The following is a 20,737-nucleotide window of genomic DNA, read 5'->3' as shown; positions in this document are numbered from 1 at the left end:
GGCGGTGCACCATCACTGAGTCAATCCTCATTGTCTGGTTGCCAAGGACAAGAGGAAAGATCAGGGAGTCATGGTCGATCCATCTGCAGAGGCTGCTGTCCATCAAAACCTCAGACCACAGCAACAGTTTCTTTATGTTTGTTGCTGCCCTCATCAACAAGGTCTGAGACCCCCACTGACAGTGACTCTTATCCCACTCCTTCATGGACACTACAAGTCTATATGTTTTGCACATCCCATTCTCTTCATTTTGGCACTGTATAGCTATTTTCATTTTAGAAACTTTTTTCAATTGCAAATATTTCTATTTTATATTTATGATTTATGGCTTTTGTGGTATTATTTTCCCCATGTCTGTTGTTTGGTTGCACCAAAATACTGATACTGGAAAATTTCCTTTATGTGAACCTGATTCGGTTTCACTTAAACAGAACTGACAGTTGAGGAAAGTTACAGTAAAACTGTTCTGCTTTTGGCCACATGATGGCAACACGTCCATAGGATTCAATTCTTCTACTTCTTCTCCTCCTCATAAACTTGACACTCAGCAGTTCCTCCTGTGTGTTGCACTCATCCCTCACATTGCAACAATTTATTAGCCATTCAACTCTACAGTTTCACAACCCCACCACAATTTTCCATTTCTGCAGAGTCTCTGTTTGTAAACTACTGAAAATCTACATAGGCCTACATACAGTACCACGAAAGAAAGTACATCTTTTTTGTCCTTTTTTTGCCACTTTGGCAAACAAGGTTACTTTCTCTCAAAGTCAAAGCAGCTAAATCTGAAAATAACCTATATTACACTGATAATGCAAATGTACATATTTTGTGTGTATGTATATATGTTATCGTATATATCTTCCTTGTAAATATAATTCAGTCTTTCTTTTTCATTTCTTCCTTTAATGATTCTTTTATGAACATTGTTCTGTTTTATTTTATACTGTTCTATCTATTTAAAATTTGTATTAGTTTATACATATTCTGTGTGTGTAGCGTTAAGAAAATATCTTTAAAATGTTAACACGATACAAGTGTTTTTCATACCTAACCAGTGTTTTCAAATGTGAGAATGAAAAATAAGTAAAGTAATTGTCGCGCTTTTAGACTTTGTCGACTTTTTAATTTAAGTAAAAGTACAAAAATATAGTCCCATTTCAGAATAATTATATCATTGGATGATAATTATTGATGCATTAATGTGTACATCACTGTAATATTGCTGAAATGTGGGGTTAATTTTCATTTATTTATAAATATTTTACATATTTTACTTACTATACTGCTTTGTAGCTTGTGAATCTCTCCCTGGGGTCGAATAAAGTCTTATTGATATACATACATCATCATTTATATTTGTTGATTGTATTTTGGATCTGGAAACAAAGGCTAACCCAAAATGATTAAATAAATGTAGTTGTAAAAAGTGGAGTAAATAGTATATTATTTGCCTCGGAATTGTGTTAGAGTAGAAGTATAAAGTAGCATAAATACTCAAGTAAAGTACTTTAAAATTGTACTTATTAAATGTATTGACTGTGACTTTCCACCACTTCCAAAAGCAGAGGCCTTCCAGCTAAGAACAAAACAAAAAAACTTGAACCTGGCTCAACATTTGACACAACACAATGTGATGTAATCCAACGAAGCACGGAGTTGGCCAGTGAAATACATGTAAACACACACTGACGTCAGATTACTTTGTAACAGTAGAGCTGTGGTTTTGTTCACGACTGTTGGATCCACGAACAAAAGAGTTGTGATTGCTCGTCTCAAGATTGATTTTTTATTTATTTTCCTATTTCCCATTTGTGCAGTCACATGTGAGGATGTGCTAAAAGGCTAACTAGAGCCTTGGTAGCTCACCTGGTAGAGCACACACACACACCTCATGTACAAAGTCCCTACCGCAGCAGCCTGGGCTCGACTCCAACCTGTGGCCCTTTGCTGCATGTCATCCCCTCTCTCCCCCTTTCCTGTCACTCTTCAGCTGCTCCTCTATATTAAAGGCAATAAAAGTCTTAGAGAAAAAGCCTAAAAGAAAAAGAAAAAGAAAAAGACACAAATGGTACTAAAAGGTTAAAGTGCATATTTATTCTCGTAGTGCAGTCCAGTGTTTTGCTGTCTGATAAGACATTCTGCACCGTATTTCATCCTCTCAGTAGTTCTTCTGCACCCTGTCTTATTGTGAACATATAGACTGTGACTGTTTGCCATTGGTGGAAAATGTACAGACATTCTTTACTCAAGTAGAAGTACGGATACGTCTGTAAAGAAAAGAGGCTCTGAAATGTACTTACAGTCTAAAAATAAAAAGTACTCTCTCGGTTTCTCTGAAGGACATTATTTACCGGCTGTTTCTGTGCAAAGCGGACTGAAATCTCAACAGGGTCAAGTGTCTCTCTCTCTTGTCTCTTTTGTCTTGTTACGTCATTGCATCTTTTATGTTGTGTTTCATCTGTCATGCACAATATGCACTGGTTTTGATGTTGCCTTGGTGTGCAATGATGCAAAAAATTATAATAATAATCCATAATTCCCATCAAATGCATTAAAACTAAAGCAACAAGCCTGTTTTTAAAATGTAAGGAGTAGAAAGTAAAGACAGTTGTGTAAAAATGTAGGGGGAATAAGTAAAGAAAAATAAATACTGAGATACCTGAAGAAATCTACTTACAGTAAGTACAATAATTAAGTATTTATACTTCATTACTTCCCACCTCTGACTGGATTCATTCAGAGTGCCTAATAATGTCATATGAGGATTTAATAGGGGTATGGGCCCCAAAAATTCTTGCGTCAGCCCTGCTTGTAGCACTTTTTTCTCTCTCTGACCAGACTGCAACATCTTGAGATCAGTCCAGGATCCAAGGCCTGCCCACACAACCCCAAGAGGATGACAGGGAGAGTGAAACAAGCCCCCAGTTACACGCCAGTATAACATACGCTTAATGATTGTGAGAATCGGGAGGAGGGCGAGGAAGGAGGACAGAGGGGAGAGACAGGGAGAGAAAGAGGGGGTTGGGGAGGGGGGGAGATAGGGAGCTGGACCGAAGCGGAGAGAGCCAGAGAGAGTGTGTTTATTTAAGTTTTTCGTCTCCTGACTCAGACAGAGAGCAGACTACAGAGGATAATGAGAAACAGATCTTTAGTGGAGAGGAAGGGGAGGGAGGGGAGACTGAGGAGAAGGAGGGACGAGGAGGAGTTGGTGGGGGAAAAGAGAGGAAGGAGGAGTGGGGTAAAAAAAAAAAAAAACAAGAAGAAGAAGAAGAAAGAGGGAGGGAGGAGAGGGAAAAGTGACAGCCAAAAAAGGGGGGGCTGTCTTGTTCATCGCCACAGGAAATAGGCCCTCTTATGTTCACTAACTGACATCACTAACATCACAGCCCTGGTGGCCCTGCAGCCGGTCTACAATGGCAGGTTTTAGGGACAGTGAGCTGCTTGCCATGAGTCCTGCTCATGATTGGAATAATAATCATATTGTTTTGGGGCTTAAATGTGTAAAAACAAAACAAAAAAGGGGGGGGGTTATTGATGATTTGAAGATAAACTCTAGTGGAGAAAACACACCCAAAAAAAAAGAAGTGGGGATGATGCAAAATAAGATGTGAAGAAAAAGCCATATGTGCAAGTAATGTGTTGGTGTATTAAAGTCAATGTGAAGTGACTGGAAGAGAAACCTCCAGAGTGAGTGAGGAGAGGGGGGGAGAGAAGAGGGAGGCTGGAAGTTGGGCAGGGGGGATTCATGACTGACAGGCATAAGGTCCTATGGGGAATAAGTAACGGACCAACTGGAGCTGGGAAACCCACCCAAAGGCAATTAAGGGTAAAGGACGACAAAAATATTTGATAAACGTTTTTTTCCTTCTCTCCTTCTTGACCGGGGAAGAAGAAGCGATGGAGCTGGAATGAAAGAAAGCGACCGTATCTGGGAGGTATGCTTCGGAAAAAGACTGCGAGACATCCCGGGCGAAGATCTGATTTGGACCACAAGGCACTGAGGCAGAAAAAGTTGCAAATATCCGAGCGAGAAGCGGTCCCCATCGTGTGGAAACAGCGTGGAAAAGTTGCAGAAGTTACACCAAAATCTTCCAGGAGTTGGGATATTCGCGCAATGACACGCACATAGTGGATAGACAAAAGTTTTTGGGAATATCTCCGGGAAACTTTCGAGGCGCACCAAGGACGTTAAAGTCGCTGTATCCGACGCAAGGGAGATAAGATCACTCTATCTGTATCCTGTCCTTGCTGCCGCAGGGTCGATGGGGGCCGCGCCGGGCTCGGGCTGGGAGGAGGGCGAGTTCGAGTTCAAGTTGGTGTTTGAGGAGGACCCGCCGCCGCGGCAGAGCCAGGGGCCATCCCCGGTGCGCACAGCCGAGCCGGAGAGCTCCGTTCCCGGGGAGGAGAGTGAGGGCGCCCTGCTGCACCTGGATCCCTCCAACAACAGCAGCGGCCTGGGTTAGAGCCATTTATTGGATAGTTGAAAAGTGTTGAAAGTAAAGTGACACATTAGATAGAGGAGGTCTGAGCTTCCAATGCATGGGAACTTCTGGGCGCGTGCGCGTGCGTGCGCGCACGTGTGTAGCTGCAGTTGCATGTGCCATAACGAGGGGCCTTCATCTGCATGCCTGTGCTTATGAGAAGTGTGTATGTGTGTGTGTGTTTGTGTGTCTTTGATCTTGCATGTGATGTGTGTGCGTGCCTCCATCTGTAAGCATGTGAGCATGAGTATATTGTTATTGTGTGTTTGTTTTGTGTGTTGTGTTGCACATTTGTGCATATTTTAGTGTTGTTCCTGTTTGTGAGCGCGTTTGCGTGTTTGTGCACAATGTGTGCGTGCAGCCCCAGACTCAATGTGTTTCTAATCAGCTGTGCGTGTGAGTAGAGTTAACAGCTGCCATCTGGGAAGGAACCTCAACCTCTGTGTACTGAACACGCACCACATACACACCTCCCTCCCTCCCTCCCTCCCTCTCTTAGCCTCCATCTCCCCCATTTTTCACTCCACACACACAAACACAAACACACACCTCATATCCTCACATCCACTCTCTCATTTGTTTCCCGCCCACACTGGCATACAGTTGTATTACCACACCCAAGGCATGAAAGTAAACTGCAGGAGAAACAAGAGAGCAATTCTTCTCTCTAGGTGATGCGTTTTCACTTTTTAGAGTGTAGAGCTTCACACAAGTGTTTTATTAGCTCTCCTGGTGTTCACATTTCTGTGGGACACAACTTTTTTGGCTTGTGACCCCTTAAAGCAAATCAATCGACTTGATGTGTCTACCAGTTGTGACCAGTTCAACCAAACTTTTTTATGTATTTGAAGAGGTAAAATGTAGGGCTGCACAGATCCAACGTTTTCCTTTTCTGATGCCTCAGACCAGGTCATCTGTGGATACAGAGCACCATCCAGTATCAGTACTCTATTTCCCCCAAATCTAAGATCTGTAGGGTTGTATCTGGAACATATTGGAATAATTTTTATGTAAGGTAACATGAGCCCGACGATTGTTGTGGTGCTAAAAACTTAGTTGGTAGCGCGGAAACATTGAATTATATAATGAGAGTGATGACAAAACTGTATTCAGTGTGAGTCATGTCCAACACCTGATCGGCTTATATTTAAAGTCGGTATCGGCCTTAGTAGTAAAAATATTCACTAGCTCATAAGTACAAACCAACTATTGGAGAAAAGTCTGATGTTCACCAAATGACACTCTTCAGAGGTTTAACTCAGGTGGACACAGGATAATAGATTAATTTTGAACTTTTAGACTTTTTAGATAAAACTCCCCAAAAGAAATTGACAAACTGACAAAATCATCGAAATAATTGTTTTATAAATAGTTTAAAATGTCTAGTGTGTAACGTGTAGTAGCATGCAAGTAGTATACCTACCATTAGAGCAATGGTAGGTATTTTCATTAGTGTATAATCACCTGAATAGGAATTATTTGTTACCTTAGAATGAGCCGTTTTTATCTACAGAGGGAGCGGGTCCCCTACTACTGAGGTCGCCATGTTGAACCACCATGTTTCTACAGTAGCACACTATTGTTCCAAAAAGACTATTTATATATATCGTAATACATTTCTGGAGAGGATCCTGAAGTTTTACTGGTGCAACCCAATTGAATAAAATCACCAGTTTGAAACTTGCTAATAGCTACAAAGAACTTTACACACAAAATAAGCAAAGGATTTACGTATATCTGGTGCAACCACTACTGGTCTGCACATGTATTATATTATTTTAGAGCTGTTAAAGTTTAAATGAGGCTTCCTAAAAGAATCTAGGACAAACTATGTACAATAACTGTCCAGTAACCTCTGGTTGTAAACTCTTCTGCTGGTCTGAACATAAATAAATAATGGTTTACTAAACAGTTATAAGTGGCCTTGAAGGTCCAGTGTGTAACATTTACGAGGATCTATTGGCAGGAAAGTATTTTAATATCCATTGGTATGTTTTTCATTGGTGTATAATCACCTGAAAATAAGAATTGATGTGTTTTTGATACCTTAGAACGAGCAGTTTTTATCTACAGACGCCGCAGGTCGCCTTCCATGGAGTTAGCCCTGTTGAAACTCCACGTTTATACGAACCAAACACTGGCTGTAGATAGGACATTATGCGTTTTTCACGATTATCGCGGCCACCATAGTTTCTCCTACTTACTTCCCAGCTCATTCTCACTCCCAGGTCGTCAAATACAGACGTGAGCGTATATTGTACACTGGACCTTTAAGAGGTAAAAAGGGAAAAAAAGCAACAGCTGGAGGGAAGTCGGAAAAACTTTGTGTTCAGCGTAGTAAAAATCTGTATTTTATGCTTTGCTTTCCTGTTAATCACTTTGCGACCCCATGTGGGTTCTCTGTGAACATAACTTGCTGTGAGAGGTTCAAGTCAGGACACAGAATAAGATATTACAGGATATTATATCCTGCACACTTAAAATGAGCTTTATTGTGTTTAATAAGTGTTGAGTATGTTTTTGTGGCTCATAAACTCCTCTGCTGGTCTGTACACATCTAAATGACTGTTTCATGTGAAGAATCCACCAGCAGAGGAGTTGCCTCAGCACTGCAGCTTTAATCACTTGGAAATATTTCTGTTGCCAGGAAACATTTGAAGAGATTTTTCACCCCGAGTCTTAATTTGTTGGCAGTTGCGTTTGTGTGTCCTCGTTGCCCAAAAATTGCCTGTATGGCCCACCGCCACTGCAGCGCAACAGTGATCAGTTGGAGCCTCGCTCATTACAGAGTAACTACTGTTTGGCTCCATGTGGAGGCCGACCGCACCACGCTGGGGAAATTTTGTGGCGAGGACTGTGGCCGTGAAGAGTCGTGCTTTCATTCTGATGATTGTTTGTAGGAGCCCAAAATGTTTGGAGAGTGTTTTCTGAATTTCTCAAAAAAAGGGAGATGTAGAAAAATTCCAAATCATCTTCATAACTGTGCAGACCAGCAGCAGAGTTGAGTTTGTCGTTGTAAGCAGTATAAGATTTGGATCAGTGAGCCAAAAGTAAACTCCCGTGTTTTGGTTACAATTCCCACTTCACCCTTTACTGCACTATTTGTTTCTGTAATACGTGGAAAAAATGGATTGAAGTTGTTCTTCACACTCAAAGTCGAGTTTAAAATGGTTTAGTAAATCGTTGCCATATGAAACCAAATCCTACTTTATCAAGTTTTAAAATCTACAAATGCTAATATTTGTATGTATCTGAGGAACAGCCACGTTTAATATTTATTTGCAGATTTTAGTAATTTGTAATTAACCATTGTAGAATATTTCATCAACATGCTGTCTTTAAAAATGTATTCATCAATTTCAGGTGAAATAAATTGCAGTGTAGAGACAAACATGAAAGTATAAAAATATAAACAAAGCTAGTATTCATATCATTCAATATAAATGTGTTTAATATCAAGGAATAGTTCCACAATTTGGGAAATATTTACTCTTTTTCTTGCTAAGAGTCAGCAGCCAGTTAGCTTAGCTTAGCACGAGACTTAAGACTAGAAACAGGGGAAACAGCTAGCATGGTACATATGCACCTCTAAAACCATGATGTGTTATTTCTACGCTTTGGGTTTCGTACTGATTAAACAAGCAAGAAATAACCCTAACCCACATACTGTGTTAAGTAGATCGCTTTTAGGGGTGCTGGTAGGTGGAGTTTCCTGTTTCCAGTCCTCATACTAAGCTAAGCGAACTGTGTCTTGGCTCCGGCTTCTCGCACATATGTGAGAGTGATATCAATCTTCTTATCTCAGCAAGAAAGTGAACAAAAGAAAATGTATTTCCAAAAATGTCTTAACTGCTTCTTTATATTAAAATTGACATAGACTGCGTACTTCTGGAGGAAAAGCTCCAGCCTGCATGCGTTTTCCATATGGCAACAATTACAGATCAGCAAATGAAGGAAAACTGATGTGTAATGAATGATTTTGGCATGTTGATGATGAAAAAATGAATCTCTACCACAAATTGTGTTTACAGTAGTTTGATTGACATCTAATGAGTCTTTCTCATGCCATATGTAAAAAAACAGAGAGCTAGCTGTTGGTTTGCGGTTGCGAGAAAAGATTAATGAGAACTCACATGACCCCAAAACACACAACATGTGATATAAAAAGAAAATGTGTTTGGACAAAAGAAAAAAGAAAAGTTATATTTTTTGCATTAGAAAGGAGCCAGAAAATAAATTGTTGCCATGTGGAAGTGAAGGTGTATATTAGAAAAGTGAACACGCTGTAAACGCTTCATTTGCAGCGTTTTTTAGCGAAGGAAGATACATTTTTGTCAACGAGACACCGTGGGATGCTCTCAAATCTGTCTCATAATTCCTCTCATCAGTTACAGATAACCACATGGCTGCCACTCATGCAGGACACTCAATCAACATCCCCAGCCCGCCACCCTCGGCCAATCAGCGAGCTGGGATGCATTCCCCGCCCCCACGGAGAGCCCCAGTCAGAGAGTTCAGTGGGACCTATGAGAGCCTGCCGGCACGCTCTGTACAGGTGAGTCAACCTGTTTATAAGTCATGCTTGTTTATCATCTGTCATGTTTCTACAGTAGCCCAGAACAGACAAACCAAACACTGGCTCTAGAAAAGGGCTTTCGCATTTTTTGCCTGATTCGCAGTTACCGTAGTTTCTTTGGAAGGAGAGGGTGAAACAGGGGAGTTGTAATCTGCGACTACACTGCTGGATGCCACAAAATAATTTTACTCTAAAAACAACTTTGCCTTGCTCTGACTAGTTTTGGTTTATTAGTACTGACCTTTTTGAAAATTATATTAAAGGCTTTTAGGTAGATTTCTTACCTTTAATGCAGCAGTTGGTTTTAGTTAACACATATTCATTGCAACTTCCAAAGTCTTGACAAGATACCATATACAGTTTTACATTATTGGAGTTACCATCCAAGATTTGAGAGTACGTTGCTAAGATGCAGAAACAAAAATGTGGAAAAAAGAAGGTAAGCAAACCTGTGTGTTAATAAGGTAAATTTAGTAGGTTTCTTTTTGATTTTTTTGTTCTTATTCAAGCAGAAGTGATTTATAAATTCAAAAAGAGTTTTAAAACAGTTCCTTTCCACAACTGTGTTACTTTGAGATAATAACTGTTGCTTTGACAATAGATAAAGGCAGTTAAATGCTCACTGTGGTAGATTCTGCTTATAATAAATATTTCGAGTGAAACAAATGGCTTTAAATACTTAAAGGAAATATTTGTAATTTTTCTTGATAAATGACAATGGGAAATTAATTGATTTATAATTGTCCCATTTTCTATCGACTGACAGTCAACACTATGAAAATTAAAGGTATCTCTTCCTCGCTGTCTTCCCTCCAGGTTTCAGAGTCTCGTGTGGTCGAGTGTCCCAGCATCCAGATAACCACCATTTCCCCTGAAGACGACCCAACACCTACCATTTCCAGTTACTGGGACATGGGCGGTGGTGGTGGGTGGGACCGAGAGCGCCTCTACCTCCCCCTGCTGGACCCCTTTACCTACCGCGACAGGTGCCCTGGCTCCCTCAGCCCCAGCCCCGCCTCCAGCCCCTCCTCCCGTGGCTGGCTGAGCCCCGCCTCCAGCTGTGACTCCCTGCTGGTGGAGGAGGAGGAGCTGAACGAGGCCACGATCAACTTTGGGCTCTCGCCGTCCTCGAGGCCAACTTCCCCCGGGGGTAAAAAGCGTAGAAACTCCCCCCTGGCCTCCCCCTGTACTTCGCGGAGGGGCAGTTACTCAGAGGACCTGCAGGGATGCAACCTCGATGGCGGAGACTCCATCACTCTGTCTCAAGCTTCGCCCAGCAGCTGTGAGCTCAGCATCCCACAGAAAACCAGGAAGACGTCTTTGGAACAGGTAAACACATTAGCTCCGTATGAAAGATGATTGAATTGTTATAGAATTAGCATCGCACTAAAGTGGTGAACCTTGCTTTTCTAGTTGTCTCCCAGGGAGGTGGACCAGGAGCAGGCTCCAGGCCACAGCTCCCCCTGCCTGCTGCAAGAGTCCCAGCAGATCAGGAGAGAGCCTCCCTCGTTGGGCATGGACTACCTCTCTGTACCCCCTGCTCTAGCCTGGGGCCGGACCCGAGCCAGCGCCCACAGCCCTCTGTTCAGGCAGGGATACACAGCACCACATAAACAAACAAAAAAAAATCAATACCCATGTGTCTTTCCAGAAACTCTCCATTACTCCCCTAAAAAAAAATGTTTATACTGACTAATTTTGACCACAAACTAAATTCTGTTTACCTCCATTGTAGAAACGGTTACTATTTTCCTGAAAGCAAAAGTTTCAGTTTTGAGCTGAGACAGTGAATCTTCTTTTGTAAGAGCAGCTGACATGAAACCAAGAGCTCGGTCACACTAGCATTTATAAGAGATACATTTCGCACCCAAATTAATTTATTTCACTGGAACTGCAGGGATCAGTTAATCGAGTTGATCGAGTTCAGTTTGATAAATATGCACCGTTGACCATTTGCCAACCATCCTGACAATGAAGGCCTTTAAGGGAAGTTGAGATTCTACTATGAGTTAAAAGATGTCACATAAGCTGTGCTGCACCATTACATTTTAAATAACCCTGCTTGGCAGAATTAAAAGTAACAGCAATAGACATTTTTCTCTTACTGTCATTTTTTGCTTAAGACCGACCAGCGGTGGTGATTACAAGACCTGCAAGTGCTCGCTACATCCCCAAGTGTATATTAGGGCTAATATTATCAAAATTGCAATATGGCCAAGTGCAATATCCAAATCACAGAAGCTGTAGTGCTGCAGAGATGCCCTGGCCTACAAATCTTGTTCTCCAGGTGTAAGAACACGTTTGTTTGGCACACAGACACCCAACAAACAAAAGTTTTTTCAGTGAATATTAAATGTGTGATTCAGAAATGATCATTCCCACTAATTGTGAATCATATCGCAATCGCAATATCTATCAAAATAATAGCAGCAGTATGATTTAATTTTTTCTTTTTTCTTTTTACCGTACTGTGAATATGTAGAACTTTAATTAAGATAGCCATGGTTGCTGGTTGACTTCCCAGAACTGACTGTGTTCAGTGTTTTGATGTTTTCATCCAGACCAAGAATGTCAGTCAAGGTTAAAGAACATAAACTATGTACAACTTGCAATGTGTCACTATGGTTGTGTCTGTTCTTGCAGAAAACATAAGCCATACCATCACAAGTATAAACTGGAGTTTATTGATCTACTTACTACTTGCTCTTACTTGGGGTTATTGTTCAATGAAAAACTCAGCAGATACGTTTTAACTGTTTTGCACCAGTCATGTTTGCATTTGTAAATTAAATGTAAATCCCTATTTGGGCTGTAAAATATCTTATTCATCTGCATCTGTTGTACTCCTTCCAAGTTCACTGCGACTAAAACTGTCTAATGTTTTTCTGATCCAATCACACATGTAGGTCTAACGCCTTGCCGCCACTTGACTGGCCACTGCCGTCCCAGTTTGATCAGTACGAGCTGCGTATTGAGGTGCAGCCCCGTCCCCACCACAGAGCCCACTATGAGACCGAGGGGAGCAGAGGAGCTGTCAAGGCTGCACCAACGGGACATCCTATAGTCAAGGTGAAACCCAAACTTGCAGATTTAGGCAGCTGCAGAACTGCGGCTCAAACCTGTGTATTCATAATCTGGATGAGATTATTTTAACAGCTCCGACTGTCCTTATATTCAGTGTAATTTCTGTTGAAGCTAAAGAAGAAATTCTGTTTTCATAATACTGGAACAAAGTGTTAGAGCACGTGTTGCGGCTCACCGCCATTGGCCTCATCACAGTTTGATTTCATCCCTCACACTGTGTCTCTCTGTACAGCTGTGTGGATACACAGAGAGGAAGCCGCTCTCCCTTCAGGTTTTCGTTGGAACAGCTGACGACAGATCGATCAGGCCACATCCTTTCTATCAGATACACAGGTACTGAACTGTATTTAAAAAAACCTACTACCAAGCATCCTTCTATCTTGCATTAATATTCAAGGCCACACAACATACTCATCATCCGACCACTGTGGCTTTAACCATTGCATAACTCGCCAGCAGCTGCTTCTAGTGTTGGTCCAGGAAATTTCTTGCACCAGTTGTTTTCAGTGTACTAATGTGCTCTGAATGAGAACATCAGCTTTAAACCAGCCACAACTTTCATTCTGTGTTGATTCCGGCGGCCCATGTGGTCAAAACCAGTAGTGTTTCTACCACCATTGTGTCATCAATTTCGAGAGGGAATCCGACCGAAGCCGATTAATAATTGCTTATTCTAGACTGTGTCTGGAAAATGCCCTCACAAGTTTCAGACCCTCACAAGGCGACAGTGCTTGTTTTGTCTGACCAACAGTCCAAAATCCAAAGTAGGTCAAATTTACAATCATATAAAACAGGGAAAATCCTCAGATTTGAGTGTCTTTACCAGTTTATCCTGTTCAGGACAGAAGGGTGCTTCATGTGAATTTTGGACAGAGCAGCAGTCTTTGATTCAGCATAAAAAAAACGTTTAAATTGCTGTTAAACTCAGCTGTTTATCTCCTCTCAGAGTAACAGGGAAGATGGTGGGTACTGCCAGTCATGAGAGCGTCCAGGCGGGGACCAAACTGCTGGACATCCCCCTCAACCCTGAGAACAACATGACTGCACTGTGAGTAGTAAAGAGACAGCAACCTTTTCCTCTAAAAGAGTTCTTATTTGTCAGGGTTTCTGCAAGTCTAAGACATTTTAAGACCATTATGAAGACTTAGTTCACGTCCATACTGGCAAAAAAAAGATTAGATTATTGTATTTTAGACCCCACAGACACCCTGATCATTTAGATTTCTTTTACTCGACCAGTGTTGAAGAATGTGACACTAAACAACAACTGCTAAGCCAAATGAGCAAGGCACTGAACCCCTGCCACCACCAGTGGAGCGTAGGACTGTAACTGTATGATTGTGAAACAGAAACAGGTTAATCATCAACCTACTTGCATAAATTCTAAAGTAAAAAAACTAAAATCTTTGTGTCGTAGCATCGACTGTGCTGGGATTCTAAAGCTGAGGAACTCGGACATTGAGCTGAGGAAAGGAGAAACAGATGTCGGACGAAAAAACACTCGTGTCCGTTTGGTGTTTCGGACCCACCTCCCTCTCGCGCCTCCCGTCGCCCCGCCTGGAAGAGTCCTGGCTCTGCAGGCCGCCTCCCTGCCCATCGAATGCTGTGAGTAGCTGCAGACACAGTTTCATGGAGACTAAGCTGCAAAGAGGTTGTTAAAGCCAGTATGTGTGGGATAGTCCAAAATGGTTTTAAAGCTACGCATGTCGGCTTTAAATTAGAGTACAATTAGTGGTAGTGAAGGTCGTGTTTAATTTGCCTGACTCTCCCTGCCGCAGCCCAGCGGTCGGCTCAGGAGCTGCCCGTCATCGAGTCTGTCAGTCTTACTTCCTGCTCTGTGGAGGGAGGGGAGGAGCTTCTGCTGAGCGGCTCTAACTTCCTGCCAATCTCCAGAGTCCTTTTCATGGAGAGAGGGACAGGTAAAGGGACCTTGGTCCTTTCAAGTGTTGTTTTCTGAAGTTTTGTCTCTAATATCTCAAATGTAGCTAGAAATGAGTCTGAAAATACATTAATTAATTTCAGTAATAGTTAGAGTTATAATATTTCAGCCCACTGCATTCAGTTTTGAATAGTACCACTAATTAAATGTTAGAGCAGGTTTTCTGTTTTTCTTTTATTAGATAGCTCAGTGTAAATCGATACAGCTGAATACAGTTAGTGCTGTGTGTCTCCATCTTTACATAAAGACTATTTTAACAGCAGCTCGTACAGCACACTCCACTTTAAAACCTGAAGAGAACCAGGGATTTGCCTCAGTCATTTAGTGAAAAAACAGGAAGGATAACAGTAACTATTTTTAACCTGCTTGTGAGTGGGAGTGAGATTTTGTAAATAAGCACTTTAAAGTAGGCTAATAAGTCCTACAGTGACAAAAAAAAGTACATTATGAAGTGGGCAACACAATACCTGCATATGGAAAACATGTTTAAAACACTGTGTTGTGAAACAGGTCTGGGGTTTTCAGGATGCACAGCAGAATGATTTTAGATCAGATTTTAGTAGATTTGGTTCCATAAATCTTCAGTCAGGATTTGAGAGTTCAGGAACAGGAGGGTTCACAAAACGATCATTATTTATTCTGGCAAATAGCAGTCATGGTGGAGAAATAATCAACTCTTACATCCTTAACTTTATGGTTGAAAACAGCTCATATAAAAAAAAACACATGCCTGCATCCAGTTTGTTTTCTTCCCAAAAATCTTCTGTGTTCTCAGTTGAAGTTACGATTTTTTACGATTAAGCACATTAGTACTATACTTTAGTAAGATTTCATCCTTGTACTTTAGTATTTTTTGTTTTATGTTACTTTCTACTTTGACTCCACTTCAATTTTGAGGCAAATGTTGTATTTTTTATGGATATTGATTTATTTGATAGCTTTACTGGTTAATTTGGTGCAAATTATTGATACAAAATATAATAAAATGATAAATTGTGATATATTATTGTAGGTTAAATTTGGGGTTCCAAAACGTTTTTATGTGATAGATACAGTAGATGCACATTAGACTACAGATCAATCATCATCATCAATCCAAACTTCAAAAAAATCTAATCAAAGTTAAAATATTCTACTTTGCTGTGGACTACAACCCACTCAAGGACCCCTGTTGGTCCCCGCACCCCAGTTTGAAAGCCACTGGGTTAAGCTACCCAGCAATATGTTTACCAGCTGCACAAGCGATTTCACAATAATGTATAATGAGTAATTTTACTTTTAGTACTGAAAGTACCATATAGATGCTAACACATGTACTTTTACTTGTATTACTACTTTTACTGAAGTACTTCTTCCGCCACCAAACTTTAATGTTAACCTTTATGCAGTGAGAGCAAAGTATATTCATTAAACTGACTGTGTGTCTATGTGTGTATCTAAGTTACACTTACTTTGTATTCTTATCTGTTAGATGGTAAATTACAGTGGGAGGAGGAGGCTCACGTTGACCGGGACAACAGCAATGAGGTAATTTTGTACCTGTGATATCAGTCCAAAAAGAGATTCTGAACAGTCTCTGCAACAACATGAACTTTTCCTCTCTGATCAAGTTTAGATTTAATTCAGCAGATACAACTAAAGCGTCTGATGAATCTCCTCTAACCTGTAATATTCTATGTTCCACACCTCTTTCTTAATTATAGTGTTTGTTGTGTGTGAGGGTCCCCGCCTACAGCGACGTGTCTGTCAGTCGGCCGGTGTCGGTTAGTCTCTACGTCTCCAACGGGAAGAGGAAAAGGAGCAGCACTCACTGCTTCAAGTATCTGCCCAGTGAGTATCCATTCTCACCTGATATTAATCTAACCATTACTAACATACTAACATACTACATACTAACCATTTTTCAAATAATTAAGTCTCGAGGTGTGTATCTTTTTCAATTTAATGATTATGAAGAGTATAAATAAATATTTCTCATCCTTTTTATTTTGATTAGGAGGTTTACAAATACAAATATTATGTCCACATATTATTTATACTGTTTCCTCCTCACAGTTATGTTCAAAGAGGAGGACCCGCTGCTGTCCCGGCCCTCTGTGCTGCCTCTGGACGGGGGGACTGTGTGTCCTGTGGGGGGTCAACCCAGGATGGACAGGGGTTTCCACGTGAGAGGCGAACCCATGGCTGAAGATCGAGGCCTGGGCTTCCACCTGCCCCCCTACCCCTCCACCTACTCCCCTCCCTGCCCCACTATGGGTTACCATGAGGAGTACTGCTCTAAACCCGACGCTGCCGTGGAGGAGCCCGGTGGGTCCAGGGCAGCGCTGTCCGAGCGTCACCCCAGCTTCGAGAACCTGGAGCTGGGCTTCACCGAGCTCCTCCCACCCCTGTACCCCCGCGGCCCGCAGCCTCCCTCCCCCTCCCCTTCCCCGTGGCTGGACTCACCCTACCTGTCCTCCTCGCCCTCTCCCTCCCACTCCTCCTCTCTCAGCCCGTTTCCTGCTGGTAGTCCCATCTCGACCTCCCCTCTGCCTCCCATCCCCACCTCCCCTTACCCCCAGTACTCTGCTTATCCTCAGGAGGTGTGTCCCTCCCCTCCCTCCAACACCAGCCCTTATCAGGACATCTGCCCTACACCTTACTCCCACTACGATGGCTGGGACCCCCAGGGAAGGGTGCTGGGGACGGGACATGGGGGAGAGAGGGATGCCAAGATCCAGGACTGCCCCCTGGAGTTTACCAGCTCTGCCTCTATGCACCACATTACATTTGAAGAAGGTGAGTAGTGAGCTATATTAGTCTGTATCTTAATCAGTACCAATGTGTTATAATCTGTTGAGTAGATTAACTAATTAACTACATTACAGAGATGTAAAGTGCATAACTGTTGATTAGTTGAATACAGCAGCTGCCAGATTTCAGTGTAAGTGTTAAAACTAGAATACTAGAATTTAGTTTTTTGTTGATATTGAATTATTATTCCCATTCATTGGTATTATACCGTGGTTGGACATGCTCTCCATACTCGAGAACTGTTAATAGGTTTGGTTCTCATTACCAGTGTCGTCGAACTTCACGAGAAAATATATTTTTAGCTTCACATTACCTGCTTGGTCAGTTACAGTTCAACTAAACTTCACAAATGAAACGTTAGATGCTCTGTCATTGTGGTTGAAGTTTGATAAAACAGAAAATACACATTTTGATAAAGGGGTGGAGTCAGGGTGGAGCTGAATTGCTGCTAGCATGTGCAAGTAATAAAAAAACAAATAGTCAATCAAGGCAGATGTGCCGCCAAACATACTCCTCTTAATGTTTTTAATAATAAATATATCTTTGTTTATATAGCACTTATCAAAATCAAAATGCTTCACATAAAAGCAAAGACATACATAAAAACATAGCAATAAAAGAATCAAAATACTAAAAGAACCATATAAAAACTAAATAAATTGCAAAACCCTTAAACAGAATAAAAACTAGGATCAGATAATATGAGGGAAGGCGCTGTGATGCATAGTCTCAGTAACTTCTTGGCTATCTTAACTTTGATTCGAATGATTCTTTAAGTGATGATAACTATGATTTGTTCTTCCCTACTGTAGAGAATAGAGGGGCTAATAGTGGATTTTTGTGTGCAATACTGATATTGTTATGATCCGATACTTGGCATTGGTCTAAAACTGGGAAAAATCACTGGATCGGATATCAGAGAAAAAAAATTATAATCTATTACAATCCACAAGCCTAAACTATTACATAAAGAGTTTGTATTTCTTCCTTAATGGGGTTAAAATATGTGTTTCAGAGATTGCGCATGATGTCTTTTAGATGGCTATAAGCAAAGTGCATCTATACCACTGTACTATATTAATATTATTATTATTTCTAACAGCTTAGTTGTTTATGTGATTAAAAAAGGACGGTATCGGATCGGTATCAGTACTGGTAAATACTGAAGATTTGCAACATGAAAAAGTGGTATCGAGCTATTTCCTATGGATATTTGAGAGTTTAAAGGAATCTAGAACCGATACACCAGCCTATATTAATTTTCTCACATTAACATATGATGTGTTTATGTCACTTGTTCTAAGCTACCTCTAACATATCTTAAACATTTCTGTGTTATGTCTTTACTGCCTTTTCTTCATATGCACACTGATAAGGACATATTGGTGATAGGTCTGATTTTGAACTGCTCAGCGATGGAGAATTACGATATGAGCCAACCGACTTTGCAAAACTTTTCAGCTACAAAGTGTTAAAAAATAAGTATAATTGCATTTTTTTTGTGATATTATTATATATTCTTAGACTTTTTCCTTAGATATCTGCACTATTCTTCATTATTCATTCATTATACTTCGACTTTTCGTAGCTAAAAGATTTGATTTGCTACAATCCCTGCTGCTTTCCAAATCAAATATACAAATCAAAGCACTTATTGAGGTTAATACATACAGTTTGATTACAAACTGCACCAATTAATCTGAGTCTATGGGGTGGATGAAAGGATGGTGTGATGAACAGGATTGTGATTGTGATCTTCTCCCTCCACAGTGACGGAGTTCATCGGGGAGGACATCCAGTCATACCAGTCAGGCTCACAGATGGACAACCAGCCAAACTGAGCTCAGAGCAGCTCATCCCTCGTTTGATATTCAGCATAATTTTAAATCCATTATGCACTTAGTATTAAGATGCATCGCTCCAGTTACATGCAATATTGACAGGGGAATTTGATTATCAGGACACTGTTGTAATTATGACCACAGGCAACTGTTACGGTTTTATAAAGGGAAACTAATGTTTTTAACATGTTTTCAATATAAATTATACAAGAAAGTGTTTGGGTTTGGTGTGTCTTATGTGTTTTTCTTGCAAAATATAAAATTAACGCTCATGCACAATGAATCAAGGATAGAAGGGCTGAAGGAAAAAGGCTTAAACTTTACGGAAAACAAAGTAGTTTAATAAGATATTATGCAAGAGGCCGTATTTTCTTTGGTAACTATATAAATATATTTCCATCATTTCAAGAGAGGCAATTATTTATTTTTCCTGAAAGTGTTTTTATTTTCGGATTGCACCTGCAGAAATTTAATCCATCCTGCAGTAACAACACGTTTCTATGCTCCATTACTGGATTTCATAAACATTTTCAGTGTAATGGCGGCATGATTTAGGATCCTGTGTTGCCAAATGTCAGCAATTATTTATGAATTTTTCTGCAGTGCCAGATTTACGCATAACAGTTTAATGATAAATAACTTATTAGCAGAGAAAATGACTACAAGTGGCTGTTAGCGGAGACTTTACTGATCGGTGAGTTCACAAATCAGCTTAAGACAATGTTTTGGATTCATTTTATCTCAGGAGTTGTTGAGTCTGTGGCTGGTGTAAAGGTAAAGTGCTGAGACAAAAGCTAGTCTGACCCCATGAAAGGATGATGTGACTCAGCTGGGACTGTTAAAGCTGTTTGAAAGGTTTGTATGAGAAATAGTTTGTTAAATCCTCTTTAAGCAGAGCAGGTTTGTCTTGAAGAACAGTGCCACCTGGGGGGACTCAGGACCAGGACGCGTCAACAATCCTAAATCAGCAACTGTTTGAGATATTACTCACTGCTGTAAAACTTCACAGTTAATATTTTCTGCTATGTGTACTTTCACCACTAAAAGGAGTGTGGCCACAAGAAAGACAGACAAAAGTGTTTAATTATTGCAAAACAGAAAGGCAATCAACCTAACAAAAAGACACTAAAGTACCATTATATGTTTTCTTGACAGTTTTATGGGTCTAAATGGATCGGTGCAACCATAAATGGGCATGTTGGGAGCTTGAGACCAAAAAAGCCTTAATAGTAAGGCATAGCTATAGCTGCTATAGGGCTTTGGACATCTTTAAAGAAGAACTTACTGCAGGAATCTGAAGCCATAATTCCTTCATGACTTTGACTATTCCAGTTCCAGCTCCTACTTTTCTCTCTGGCTGCAGCTCAGGAAAGGTAGTTACACATGGAAAGTTTATGAGAGGTGAATGTGGCATCAACAAAAGAAGAAGGGAAAACTCCGAGCACAAACCGCTGACTCATTTTTTGTGTGCATCTTAACAGGTTTATAATGTAAAAAATGTATTTACAAAACAAACAAAATCAACTTAAAAAGGCAAATAGGCATTACCTTTCTCTTACTTTGAAAGACTTGGCAATAATTTGGTTTTTAGTTTGGTCCAAACTGTGTGACTGTCTCATATCATCATGTCACCATCAGCAGCCACGTAATAGATTTAGTCTTTCATGGTCTCTTTTCTAGCCATTATTATCTATATAGCATAGTTTCCCAGCCTATGAATAGACCAGCAAGGTCACCCTGACTTAAAGCTGCTCAATGACCTACTAAAATATTTAACCTCTTAAACATGGAAGCCCATTTATGCCAGGAGAAGAAAAAACTTGTGAAAAGTTAGGGATATTAAAAAAAACCCACTTATGATGAGTCAAAATGACAAAACTTTAGACATATTTTTAATTAAAATTGAACAATCACATAACTAGAGTCATTAAAACTAAAATACAGTTTTGTGGGTTTGAACAAGCTTTATAAGTAGTTTAATTCAGTTCAATTCAATTAAATTTTATTTGTATAATGCCAA

General features: G+C 40.5%; 1 protein-coding gene across 1 annotated transcript; it reads left to right on the top strand.

Moving 5' to 3' along the window:
* The first annotated feature begins 3,741 nt into the window (after window positions 1–3,741).
* nfatc4 (nuclear factor of activated T cells 4) lies at window positions 3,742–18,934 on the top strand. Its single transcript, XM_035671516.1, has 13 exons — window positions 3,742–4,461; window positions 8,873–9,039; window positions 9,877–10,389; window positions 10,474–10,649; window positions 11,967–12,129; window positions 12,377–12,477; window positions 13,091–13,192; window positions 13,562–13,749; window positions 13,923–14,063; window positions 15,555–15,610; window positions 15,787–15,913; window positions 16,139–16,861; window positions 18,647–18,934. The coding sequence occupies exons 1-13, from the start codon at window positions 4,266–4,268 to the stop codon at window positions 18,715–18,717; spliced, it is 2,724 nt and encodes a 907-aa protein (XP_035527409.1). The 5' UTR covers window positions 3,742–4,265; the 3' UTR covers window positions 18,718–18,934.
* The last annotated feature ends 1,803 nt before the right edge of the window (window positions 18,935–20,737 follow it).

This window comes from Morone saxatilis, unplaced genomic scaffold (genome assembly GCF_004916995.1).
Source record: "Morone saxatilis isolate NCDOM2014 unplaced genomic scaffold, NCSU_SB_2.0 Contig23, whole genome shotgun sequence".
Taxonomy (NCBI): Eukaryota; Metazoa; Chordata; class Actinopteri; family Moronidae; genus Morone; species Morone saxatilis.
The sequence above is the reverse complement of the archived record's forward strand: the minus strand, read 5'-3'. Positions and strand labels throughout refer to the sequence as shown.

Excerpts from the sequence above, each read along its gene's own strand:
- nfatc4 (XM_035671516.1), top strand. The coding sequence starts at position 4,266 with ATGGGGGCCGCGCCGGGCTCGGGCTGGGAGGAGGGCGAGTTCGAGTTC. Across the intron at positions 12,130-12,376 it reads CGGGACATCCTATAGTCAAG|CTGTGTGGATACACAGAGAG; the intron begins GTGAAACCCAAA and ends CTCTCTGTACAG. Across the intron at positions 13,193-13,561 it reads GAGAACAACATGACTGCACT|CATCGACTGTGCTGGGATTC; the intron begins GTGAGTAGTAAA and ends TTTGTGTCGTAG.